General features: G+C 38.7%; 1 protein-coding gene across 1 annotated transcript in view; it reads right to left on the bottom strand.

Moving 5' to 3' along the window:
* SSBP4 (single stranded DNA binding protein 4) overlaps window positions 1–13,825 on the bottom strand; it is a 372,115-nt gene that overhangs the window by 286,980 nt on the left and 71,310 nt on the right. The window contains exon 2 of the mRNA XM_018557491.1: window positions 8,523–8,595. Coding sequence (XP_018412993.1) covers window positions 8,523–8,595 — 73 coding nt within the window. The remainder of the gene's footprint in view (window positions 1–8,522; window positions 8,596–13,825) is intronic.

The raw sequence follows: 13,825 nt of genomic DNA, 5'->3' as shown, positions 1-13,825 counted from the left end.
CTTAGTATCAATAATGTCTGCCTGGAAGCAGCAGGAAGGGATTAAGACCAAATGGAAAAACATGCATCTGGATTAGCAGTTTCATTGACCTGCTGCCTAAAACTTGTCCAGTTCCTTTAGCAAATGATCACCTTGGCAAATGCACTGTAGTGTGGTAATGGACTATAATGATCTGTGAAGCATAGGATAGTAATCATTAGTAGGACTTTTAACTGATCCTTCATTATTAACATTTACTTCTTTGCTTTAATGAATCCACCCAAGAGATCATTATTCTTGGGGAGCAGACACAATATATCTTAACAAAACCAAATTTTCAAATAGGATAACATTTATGTCTGTAGACTGGATGAGAGACATGTTTTGAACAAGCTGCAAGATTGAGTCCTCTCATACAGGATTACTGTATAATGATTTCAACATAAAAGGTACTACAAGAAATTCTAATACAAGTAGGGTCACAACATTTAGATCTTTAGAAAGGCTATCTCAGAATTCAGCAATTGTGCAGCTTGTCCTTCCCAGGTATGAGAAAGTTCAACATCACTGTACAGTCATAAAAAAAAGTCTCTGAACCATAAGGATTTCTCCATATCTGACTCCCTAACTGTGATTGGATTTAAGATATAGTAAATAAAAACAGTATATTTAGCAAACAACAAACAAAACATTTTACATAAAGGAACCTTTGGATGGCGGAGAATCTGTAGGAATCTCTTACACTTGATAGCATCAGTGTTCACGAATTTACAATGTAAAAAACAATGTAAAAAAAATGGGTAACGGTGTTCATGGGATGTGACTACAGATAAAAAAACATTTGCCCTGATCCTCATTCCAAATGTGAAGTGTAGTCAAGTGGGAACAATAGCGTAGAACTGTTTGCTAATGCAGGGTCTGAATGACTGATGATGATCCATTTAAACACCAGTGCAACCCATCTCTGAACTGTATCAGGAAACTCAATGGTAGAGAGTGTTTGTGGGCCACTTCAACTGAGAATCCTACATAGTTATAGTTAGGTTTGACGTAGTAAAATCAATTTGTTGGGTTATTATTTATAATATTTTTTAATGTTTTGAACACAGTTTGGTAAGGCTAGATACACTATTCTGCTCCCGAAGGTTTTCCTGAAATCTCGTTGAGACTGAGCAACTTCTTTTGATTGCTTATTAATAATTATTAATCCTAATCGGTGCAATTTTTTTAAATGTATTATCTTTAAAAATTCTTATATAGTGTTTGCATGTTTTTCCTAACTATGACATTAAAGGAGAACTATGGGGTTCTATCTTTTTTTTTTATGAATGCATTCCTTAGGCTAAATAAGTAAATAATGTAATTTACTTTAATTAGCCAATATGCACAAAAATATCGCCATCTTGAGTCCCTCGCTACCCTCTAAGCCCATTAGAGCAGAGCGGAGAGAAGCCATATACAGCATGCAGCCAAGTGTATGAACCTGGAATAACGTAGGAGGTTTTGCTTCGATCACAAAGATATGTATGCAGTGTCCCTGCTATCCTTCCCGCTCGCTGCGAGTTTGACAAGTAAGCAAAGCAGCGACCACAAGAGATAAACCATCATAAATGAATTTGGAGTAGAAACCTTATTTGTTCCCATGTTAATAGTAAACAGAGAGAGAGAGAGAGAGAGGGGGGAAGGAGCTGGCACACGGGGACGTGCAGGTAAGGAGAGAGCTGCTGCGCATGTCAATATATTCGTGGACGCGCAGCAGCTCTCAAGAATCACTGTCAGTCATCAGTGGGGAGGATCCCGTCAGATACGTCGGGATGTCTTCTCATTGCGGTGCTTAGCCCCGCCCACCACCTAAAATAAGGTTTTACAGCCTTACTGTGCATTTTGGCTAATTAAAGTAAATTACATTATTTAGCCTAAGGAATGCATTCATAAAAAAAAGATAGAACCCCATAGTTCTCCTTTAATAATGTTTCAATGCATTGCTTGGTTTATAAAGAAGAGTAGTTATTGTTCTCTGACCTCCTTTATAAACCGAACAAACACCCTGCTTAACGACCTCTACAAACTACCTCCAAAATTAGGGGTTATGCACTATGGAGCGGAAGGATCCAGATGTAGCTTCGGCTCGCTTCCGCTACCTGATACCTTCGGTTCAGTCGAAACCGAACGGCTGCTGTACGGGCTATTCAATATACAATAGTCGTACAGCAGCCGAAGGCAGCCGAGCAGCTCAGCTGAACCGAAGTGACAGCCGAAGCATGGAGAAAGGTCAGCCGAAGGGCCGGCCCTTCTCCACGCAAATGACAGCTGGGTGGTGCTTTAGCTACACCATAGTTAACAACATTTTAAAATTATCTTTAGGAATACTTTGCTTCTTACACAAATAATCTCAACCAATCATGCTACACTATTATCATGAACCACTTGATTTCCATTACATTGTCTCATGAACTGGTTCAAAACATGTTATCTGTAATTCACATACTGGCTTTCTAAGAGTACTAATTCACATACAGTACAAATCACCGCACTTTCTTTCCTAGTAATACTAATCACCAGAACAAATAGCAGAACAAAAATGGTAGATTTTCAGGGGGCAAAGACAGTAATAAAAACTTGTTCCAACTCTTCCCTAGTATATGCATATCTTAAATAAAACTTCTGGCTGCTGTAAGCATGTTTGAATGAATACATACTTGGAGTTAATAAAGGTCTTTTATATGTGCCTACAATTATAGTACAGCATAATAGCAAACAACAAGTTTGTATCTTAATATCTAAACTGTTTAGAAGGGAAAACAGAGCACAGACATTTATATATGTACTATTATCAATAACAATCTGAGCAGATTGGAGGAAGTACTGCATTCAGTTGCAAAATGAAACTGCTTTCACTTTTTTTCTGCTCAGTTATCTAACTAAAGAATGAATAAAAAAATGTTTTTCTTCATACTTTACACCTGTGAGTGTGTACAAGGGAATGGATTTAGAACCTTTACCAGTGTTGTGTTCTCGCTGCTGGCACACTTGCTGTTGCTGGAGTAGGCATGAACGAGATTACCTTATTTCACTTGGCTTAAATTTTGGCAAAGTTGGACGATTTTCTGGGAATAGTTTTGCCTGTAGGCGAAATGCTTCGGGGTCAAAGAGTAAAGCAGAATTATGGTGGTTTAAGGTTGTTTTTAGATTTTTATGGGCTTTGAACTAGCTTTTGAATGCTTTTTTTATTTTCTTTAGTTATTTTTAGGTGTATCTGTTGTTAGTTGAGGTGTTTTAGATGACAGGTGTGAAAAATTTTAACAGTTAAGAGTTTAATTATTCTGGTGTATTTTAGGGTTATTTGATGTAGCTTAGCATTTAGCAGCAAAACACACCAAAATAAGTAAAAATAAAATATGTACTGTCATGTTTTAAGTTGATATTCAGACTATTAATGTGCAAACACCCAAAAATGTTTTTGTACATGTTTTTGTAAATTATTACTCATTTTGGCGGTTATTTTTTTTTTGGCATAAAACGTGCAATACCACAAAAAGTTGGGAATGTCAAAAAATTATTTTGTCTTAGGTTTGTAAGTATAACATTGGGTGTGTGCATAAAAAAAGGGCTCCAACATTTTCTTTACATTTAAATGTTTTACTTATTTTGGGGGAATGTGACGGACTGAACCGTCACTGGTGCTGTTGGAGGAGCCTGGGGGCTAGCCTCCTTCCAACTGACTATGGACCCAGAACTATGGAGACCCCCCTCGGACTTCTTGGGGTTACAATGAACCATTCTACCAGGTTTATGTGTGGGGGGATGTACTGTACATGTTCCCTGGCATTACATTTGGATGGCCCTGTGTGTATTATAGGTACAGGCTGTGACTCCAGGAGCACTGAAGGGGGATAATTCTGGACATTGAACTGTTACAGTTTATTGGTCCTTTTGTTGTATTGTGTTGATGATGGGATTAGATAGCTGATTCTAGGAGTAGCTGACTCCAGGTGTAGATGAGTAAATCACACTATGATACACTCAGGAGATAATCCCATCACATGTGTCTCCTCCCTCCCTATTCATTCATTAAGGCATCGGGGAGGGGGAGGGGATGTTTGCATGCTGTTCATGTTTGATTGCGTTATGTGTTTAGACTTCTTGGACTGTATATATACTGAGCTGGTCTTCAATAAAGCAGTTCCCTGTTGGAACTTACATACAGCCTGCCTGGTGTTTGTTCTGAGCTGGATTGGAACGGCACATAGCTGTAGTTCGAATCCCGGATTATCTGACGATCGAAGGATCAGACGTTGCGGTCTGACATCTGATCCAATAGTAGCAGAGGAGTGCCGGGAGAGTGGAACCGAGCGAGCAAGGGGCTCGTTACAGGGGGGAATTCTTATTACTGTGTGATCATGCTCATTGATCATGCTCACACATAATGTGACTAAAAAAATAACAAAAATACATATTCCAAAATAGGTTAAATTTTTGTTCTTTTTCTGGGTTTTTGTTTCCACATGTTTTAGAGTATCCTGTTGCTATTTGAGATTTTTAGACAACAGGAAAAACTACTGGGAGAGAGGGTTAGGGTCACGATCATCCAGGCTGGTGTAGACTCCTTTGATTAGTAGAACACAGTAACTGCTGCCATTCACAGACTAGGACATTTAAGCTAGATAAGGCAGTCTGTGTTTAGAGTTCCTGGCAAAGCAGTACTTGAATTAGAATTCATCCATCCAGTCCTCTTTATATCAATAGTAGCCACTGGGCCCCCAGACTCAGGCCTTAGTGTGAACACATGGCTAGTCCCCTAGGCTTCAGGCCTAGCCAAATCAGGCGGTCATTAGCAGCCCCCCCACCAGGTAGGGCCTGGGAGGAGGCTGCTATGACCCAAAAGTTAGTATATAGTGGGCTATTGCTGCTATATGCTGAGAGCGCTGCAGTCGGGATGGATCCCGACAATACTTTGGAGATCCACCCAGTCGGCTTATTGACAGTGGGAGGATCAGAGAGGAGTCAGTCACCGCTCTCTGCAGGAAGATGATCAGGAAGTGAGCGAGCGGCGGTATGTCTTCGCTCACTTCCCGATCAATAGAGCCAGCTTGTGACAGTTTCAATGTCAAAGTCAGCTCTAACTATGGGGATGAGTGTAATTCATTCACCTCATAGTTCTCCTTTAAGCATTCAAAAATGTATGCTTACAGAAAAAAAGGTCAGTTCGGTAGAGCTGATTGTACTAAATGTTTTGTCTATAAAGTACAACAGAACTGAAACAGGGTTACTTACTAGTTCTGTCAATACCAAACTCAAAAGGGTCATTCAAAAAATTTGCAAATACAGTCTGCTACAAGGAACAAATTAATTTGCAGGTAATATAATTTGTATAAAGACACACCATTGCACAGAAGATTAGCTGCTTATGTATATTATGTTGATATACTGCATTTACAGTTTTTGTTTGGTCATTTATTTAGGTGCAACTTTTTGTGTGCAACTTATTGGCAGTTGTTTGGTTTTTTTTGCGATTTAAGCACTTCTGGCAGGCTCCTGTCATCCCAAGTATCTACCTTTTATACCCATGAATCAATTGATTAAAGTTTTAATAAGTGCCACACTCTCCTGAATAATTTATATTTTGACATTCCTTTTCTTTTATTAGGCTTTTTTCCCCCTTTATTTTCATTTGGTAATCCTGCAAAAACACACTTCCTGTCACTTAATGTCTACACGTTTTTCCAATGCATCTATAGAGGTAGCAGTGGCTGTCAAACAGGTTGGACTTCAAATATCTCTGCCTTTGTTCCTCTCCATTGCATGGTGGATTATGGCAAAATTAACAGGTATTTTCTGTGCTTGCTGGAAATGTTCTAAGTTTGAAAAGTGAAAACTAATGCAGCCACCATGTTTAATGGCTGGTTAAGCAACCAAAACTTTAACCGCCTCACGACCAGCTGTTGTAACGAACCGGCCAGCCGGGAGCTTCCTTGATCTGACAGGCCATTTAAAGACGTCCTGATAGCCACGCCCACTCGCACAGCGGGCGTGAACGGGAAACTAACAAAATTTAAAAACAGGCAGCGATGACTGTTTACATACAAGCGATCCACCGGCTATAGAGCCAGCGGATCGCTTGTATAACGTGCCGTTCTGTGCGCCCCTCCCCCCGGCTGGTCCCGAGCTCCGCTGTGTCTGGACAATCCCAAAAAACATGCAACATCGTGACACTGGTTTAATTACATCTCCAGCACATAAGAGAGGATTGCGGAAAGATCCTGTTTTTTTAAAGGGAAGCCTTGCAGCAAAATAGAAAACAAAAGTTGCTAAGCATGGTTGACAACAAAAGTGTAGATTGCCCAACTACCCAAAGGCCTAGCAATCGGAATTGAAGTACAGTTTACAAGTTGACCCTAATTTCTTCCTATGCAGTTTGTCAGCTTTCCCTACAACATCTTCCAATTAATTGATACTATAGCTGCTCTGTGTCCGTCCCCCCCCCCTTTATAGTTGGGGAACTGGCTTAAAAAAAGACCTCTTATTGGCCCTTCTTAGCCTGCTGTCCAAAGTTAAAAGTGAATGATGCAACGCATAATGGTTTAAAAAAATTCTCAAACGTGAATCTGCACATAAATTTGCTAGTATTGTGAAACTCAAACCTACAGGGTTTGCCTCAATCCGCTGTTTTAGCAAATCTGAACCTCATATTAAAGTAGGAAAAGGGACAATAAGGCTGCCCAGAATCTAAAAGTTTATAAAAGCCAGTTTTGTGAGTTCCAAACCTTTCATCGGCTTAGAGCAGTCAAAGCAATGAAAGTTGATTTCTGATTTCTAGTGTACTTGACTTACTACAATTTGCACTTCATCCAATTAAATAAGAATGACTTGCTTTACTAGATCACTTTTAACATGACATCATTAAACACTGTCTTTACCAACTCTTTGGAATGAGAAGCATCCTACAATATAGCCTCCTAATATGCGCTGGGCCATTTGAAGACCTTCCATATCAAACAAATCAATAAATCAATTGTACTTAAAGCAATAAGAACTTATACAACTACAAATCCAACCAAGTTTTACTAGCTCTGCTGTTTTACTCTCAGTATTTGTTTAGATTGTGTAAGCCTAGATATGCAGAACAGCATAACAATTGAAAAGTATTGAGAGCGTGTTAGAAAGGCGACTAAACTATGCATATGGGGTGGAGAACAAAATGAGGTGCTAAAAATATGAGGAAAGAGAAGGTCAGTAAACAGATGAGGAAATTTTGGAAACAGGAGAAAGAGAATCCACACGAAGATAAAAATACTGGAAAATGACCTGTATAGTTTGCCAGTGTTGCCTTTTATTAGAAATGTCAATAAACATGTAAAGCAGCTTGAAATTAGGTTCAGTTTTTTTTTTAGATATATAGCAATTTCAGAACATGCTCACTAACTTCCAGAAAGCTATTTTATGTTGAAATAGTCTATGGTGAATGGATAAACCAGCGCTGTTATTTCAGTACCAAAGCAAAAGTTTACATTTTACAGGTATTAGGAGATACTTGGCCCAGAAACAGCTGTAAATGCAGAGGTTTACAGGCCTGGTGTATGATGTGACAGCTCATCGCTGCTGCTGCTGCTGCTGATAAATGACAGTTTGTTGGAAACTGTACATACTATCTTTAACATTGTATGCACTCTTCTGATGGCTATACTCACATATAACATTTTAGGTGGTTCCCAAAATGTACTGTATATGATAGTCCAATTACTTTTTTTTTACAACAGTGCTGACATTTCTATAAACAAGTATATTTTAACCTTCAAACTTACTTCTGAGCACATAGAACACAAGGATAAAGAACAACCCTAAATTCTGTGCAAACTGACACTTCAGCATAGGCAGTGGTGTAGGACTTGATGGCGTAGATATGCAAGGAACAAATATGATTTAATGGGGCTGGTTCAGAGAAGATGGACATCCACAGATATTTTGCAATCATCATTTGATGCCCCAGTAATTCAAAACTGTTTGTGTTCTGTTCTTTACAACTTTAACTGAACTATAAAGGCATACAAGATTTAACAGGTGAGAGGAAATCAAGCATGCACATCCCATCCTTACTCTCCTACCCTATTCTACTGAACTTGTAAAGGTGTCCTTTGGACCCCTTAACTATTCCCTTCTGTTAAACACCTATTTAAACCTATTTTAAACCTAAAACAGAAACAAATAGTACTTCCTACTATTTTGCTAATTAAGAAAACATAATACATGTTAACTCGAACAAATTTCATTGTTTTCCCAACCCATAACAGACCTCTTTATGAAGAAACCCCAACAAGGGTCATTCTTAGGGAAACAGCAATTTCGTTTGTTTACAGTATAGCTGATTCTGATATTTGTTATTAAAAATAACTATAGCAGTACTGGACTGTAGAATAATTGTAGTTTCCTACATTCTTATTTCTTAAAAAATGAATCAATTCAGTATAATCTATTTTACTTAGAAACATGTTCTTTCAGTATATATTGACCAGGCAACAAATTATAAAATGATAAAAGTTTCTTACCTCTGACAGAAACGTCTGTGCAGATTTCTGGGCTCCTACATGCAGTAAATATTCATACACATATAAAGCTAATCTGAAAAGAGAAAAAAAAAAAGTATTTCCAACAATACATAACAGTAAATTCAAAAAGTATTGCTATACTTTATCAGGTTTTTAATTGATCACAAAAACAAAATAATATATATGCATGAACTAGTTAACTAATTTAATAAAAGAGTGGAAGAGTAACGATTATGGGCAGTTATCCATTACAGTTACCAAAAATCTTCTGTTAAAGTAGTATCAAAAACTCTCAAACTTTGTTCAATAATTAATCCATATTAAACAAATATACATTGCCCAACAAAGTATTGCTTTAAATTTCTGATCAAGCACTTAGTCAATATGTTTCTGAACAGCTGGTTCCAATTCTCTCAGCTTAGTTTAACTGAACTTCCTGTCCGGTACAAGATCACAAACGACAGCACAGACTTCAACAGCTCTACACCTACTAGCTTGGAGAAAAGAGGAGTGAGGGGCAGGGATGAGGGAAGTGGTTTACCTTGCTGTAGCCTGTGTGTTTGTGGAGACACACACAGCTTACTAGCACACACAAGGGTGGCTCCATAGGACCATGCAAGGGAAAAGAGCCACCCTAAAACAGGATATCAGGGCCAGTGCTCAGGGGAGCAGCTGATTCCTCAGGAAGCAGACTTTTAAACATTAAGGAGCAGCATCCATTGTAAGTGTTTTAATCAGCATTTGAAATGACTTAAGAACTTTTTGAATTTTAATATCACTTTATTTTCCCTGATGGTAGTAAACTGATTTTTCACAAACAGTGAATTATTTATTACAAGTATTTAGGGCTTGTTCACACCAAAAGCGTGTGCGTTCCAGAGCGATAGCTGCTGGAACGCACATAAGTTTCTCAGCGATCGCGGTGCGTTCCAGCAGCTACTGCTCTGGAACACACACGCTTTCGGTGTGAACAAGGCCGTATATACCACCAACAAATTACACAGCGCTTTACATAGTTGCACATTTACATCAGTCCCTGCCCTCAAGGAACTCTGAGGCCCCCATCTCACATACAGGGCCAATTTAGACAGGAGCCATTTAATCTACCAGCATGTCTTTCGAGTGTGGGAAGAAACCAGAGTACCCAGAGGAAACCCACGCAATCACAGGGAGAACATGCAAACTCCTTTAGTGACCTGGCCAGGATTCAAACCAAGGACTCCCAGTGCTGCAAGGCAGAAGCGCTAACCACTATGCCACTGTGCTGCCCGAATTTACACACCTTTAATATGCATCTAAATGTAGGAATAGAAAGGAGGCATGACTATTATTTCAAATTATGTTTTCACTCTGACTCTGTGACCACTGACATATAAAGTCGTGCCAATGCTCAACCAGATATAATTCAAGGGTGCTCTTAGTTACAGCAATGGATCATGCTTTGCATGCCTTTAGACATTTTGAATGTATGTGACACTATGAATTATGAAGATCATGAAAGTTTCTTGATGGAAATAAAATCCACTGTACTTGGTCAGGACTGTTTTTGAAAGTAACGTGGCAGTTATGATACACATCAGGATCCTAGTCCTGAAGTCTTTCAAATGAAAATCTGTCAGACATTTTTCTCTTGTTTAAGAGAAGACAAAATGAAAGACAAAAGGTGCCTACTATGCAGTTGACTAGCCAGAAAGCCTTCTGGACCTGTTCTCACCCAAGCGTTGCCTTAATGGCGCAATGCCATGCGATTAACACAAGCTATCATACAATGCACCTAATGTGCATTACCATTAATGTCAATGGCACCCCAACACATCTCCCAGCCACAGTGCAATTAATGTTACGCTTAGGTGCGAACAGGCCCTCAAACTTATCTTACTTTGATAGGAAGGGCATGCATCCCTGCCTATAGGACTACGCCCTGCCCAACTTCAATATACCGTATATACTCGAGTATAAGCCGAGATTTTCAGCCCATTTTTTTGGCTGAAAAGTGCCCCCCTCGGCTTATACTCGAGTCAGCGTCAGTGGTGTCTTCTTACTTACCTCGCGAGCGTCGCGTCACTGTTGCTCCGGTGGGCGGCGCTCCGAGCGGGGTCATCTGGCAGTCTTCAATACTTTTTCCCAGTTTTTTGTGATAAAATTAGGTACCTCAGCTTATATTCAGGACAGCTTATACTCCAGTATATACGGTACTAATGTTAATTTATTAAAGGAGTTAAGTATGCTCACACCATAAGTTGTGGAAGATTCACTTCAATTATCCACTCTTGTTAAAATAAAATTTCTGTTTACTTTTTTTTTATATGCACATGATTGGATAATTGCAGAAAATATGTACACATTTTTGTGTAAACATTATCAACTTGTTAGTAAATCAGCCTCTCTGTCTAATGAGATTTTCAATATGAGTGTTCTCATTAATGATTGGGTAAATCATGGGTGGGGCCTAGTCATAAAGTCTGTAGATAATATACAAGTGTCTTGCTGCACTCCTTACTGGTTTAAATATGGTCTGTAAAATCCAGGCAGGTGCTCGCAGTACCACGGATGGTGTTGTGAAGATATACAAGTTTAAAAGGATGTCACCAGCACACCATGGTAAAATGAGATCAGGAAAGTCCATTTATTGATGGAATACTGCGATTCCAGTACAAGCGCTTTCGGGGCCGCACAAGGTCCCCTTCATTAGTCTCAGAATGACCATGTGCGGCCCCGAAAGCGCATGTACTGGTATAGCAGTATTCCATCTATAAACGGATTTCTGCTGATTTCACTTTACCATGGTGTGCTGGTGACATCCTTTTAACTAAAGTTTGTGAGGTCATAAATTTAATAAACCAGTATTAGGTGGATGTATATTTGCTACCTGGACTTTTACTTTTAAAGTTTAAAATGGCTGATAGTTCACTCTACAGCTGCCCATAGACCTTGCTATCATCGGACGAAACTTTTTGTCCGATGATCGAACCGTCGTATTTTCAAACCCATCCTGCCCCGATGATCAAACCCATTCTGCCCCGATTATCACAAGGTTGAATCAGCAGTAATTAACAGAAAAGCACCTGGATGAATTGCGGTAATCGACCGCACTTATTTTTGTCTGCGCATATGCAGTGTAAAATCGGGGTACGAATTTTGACGTACGGAAACACCACCAACTTTGCGAAAATCGTACGATCGACCGAAGTTTTTTAACCTGCTGGTTAGTCAAATGTCAATCGATTGTACAGCATTTGCGGTTGTACACTGCACGTCAACCTTACAAATATCGGACGAAAACGCGATTGCATACGAAAATCGGCCGATATTCGTAAGGTGTATGGGCAGCTTAAGACATAACTTGTAAATGATATTCTTCATTAACTGGCTTAAGAACAGGTGTTGCAATGGGAGCCATACAACCTAGCCCAAAGAGAAGAGTAGTGAGCATCCATTGAGTTCCCCATTTCCCAGACAATATTTACCAGTCTAGCATCATTGTTCTTCCAAAGCTTTATTCACATTAGAAAAATAGCCTTGCACTAGCCCAAATACACTATACAGTGTTGCACAGAAAAAGAGGTGACCACCTTGAAACAACCAAAAAAGAGGACTTCCCTAAGATACAGTGTGCAAAGAAATTTGACGAAAATTGAAAAATTATGCGGGAATAATGAACAATAACTGCGCTTACTGGCATAACTGAAAAAAGATTGCCCACATAATTAAAATGATTACAAACACAATATACTGTATACAGCAAGTTATCTCTACCATTAGATAAGAGGAAAATAAGTTTTCCTGTCTCCATAGACCTAGATCTTAGTAACAAGTTGTGAAATGCTCAAAACAACCAATAAAGCAAATGATAAACAAGTTATAAAGTGCAATATATATAACTTCATTTAATCTACTGTGCAGCAATAATTATTCAAATAGCCTGCTGTGCAATGGCCAGCTTTTTATAGAAGATGTTAATAAAAAAAATATTCTTGCAAATCATAAATTTATGTGCAATAATAACAGAAGAATGCACAGAAAGTATTTAACTTTTTTAAAAATAATTATGGTATACAATAAAAGAGAGGTCTCTAAATGTGTAACCAAAATCTGCTCAAGAAAGTTGTTTGCTCGGAGCAGACAGAGTATAGTATACCTGCTATATCAAACAGTACTAAGAACTTGGGAGTACTAAGCACCAATACCAGTACCAAAGTGGTAAAGATCGTGGAATCCAGTGTTTTTAATCTAATTTGTGACAATAAGAAAACAACTTATCTTCTGCAGACCACAAACACATCAGTTTTGGAGGGATTTGTGACTATAATGGAAATTATGTTCTCTTGATTGTATATTACATATCTTTGCATTCGTTTCTCAGCACACATTACAATTCAAATGTTGATAATTTTCCAATTAATACATTTTAATACTTTTAAATCGAAAATGTATTTGATTATACCACATAACTTGTAACCCCGTAGAAATCTACTGCAAACTTTTCAGGCTGTTTCCATTCTTGTTTCAACATCAAACAAATCTACTGAAAGCTTTCAAACACTGCCTATGGGTTTAATTTTAATACACCTGATTGGATTGTCAAGATGACTGGACTATTAATTAGACTGAAATGTATAATGTTCAGGGTGAAGAAAGTTGTCCTATATTAAATAAGTTTGAAGGGAGGGACAAAGTTCTAAGCCATCTACAGAGATTCCAGTAACTCAAAGTAGCGACTCATCTCCCTCACACCCACGTGTAAAAGCGAACTGAAGTGGCCTAAAATGCTTTTATGGTTTAAAACAAATCTGAAATACCCATTTAGGCTTTAAATCAATGTGGGCATCCAAGTGGAAACCTTTGGATCTATGATGTACACGAGCCAAGTTGAAATTAAGCCTCTCCCATAAATAAGCTCCACCCCTTTATTGAAATGTAAGAACTTCAGTAGATAGTTGAGGCTCTTGCATTTAACTTGATGGTTTAAGGCTTAGTGCCAGAAATTTGTAGCTTAATTCAGAGCAGGGCAGAAGTCAAGGCTACATGTGCAGCCTGTTCCTAGGACCCAAGTGCCTCCCCCCCATAGAAAGAAAGTCAATTTAAAGACTAACATAGTTACTTTTAGACATACCATGGTGGCTGCACTTTAAAGTGATATTAAAGCCTATTTTTTTGTTTTAATTTCTCCTTTAAGGAGACCCTCTTTTGCTGCAGGCTGTTGCTCTTTTTCTTGAAAAGTTTCTATTTTTTCATTTTCTAGTGGCTCCCCGCAGCGCTTTTCCCCCCCCCCACCCCCCGCCCCGGTGGCACCATCATGCATC

This window comes from Nanorana parkeri, unplaced genomic scaffold (assembly GCF_000935625.1).
Source record: "Nanorana parkeri isolate BGI_ZX_2015 unplaced genomic scaffold, ASM93562v1 scaffold286, whole genome shotgun sequence".
NCBI classification, from domain to species: Eukaryota; Metazoa; Chordata; class Amphibia; order Anura; family Dicroglossidae; genus Nanorana; species Nanorana parkeri.
This window is presented reverse-complemented; position numbering and strand designations above follow the sequence as displayed.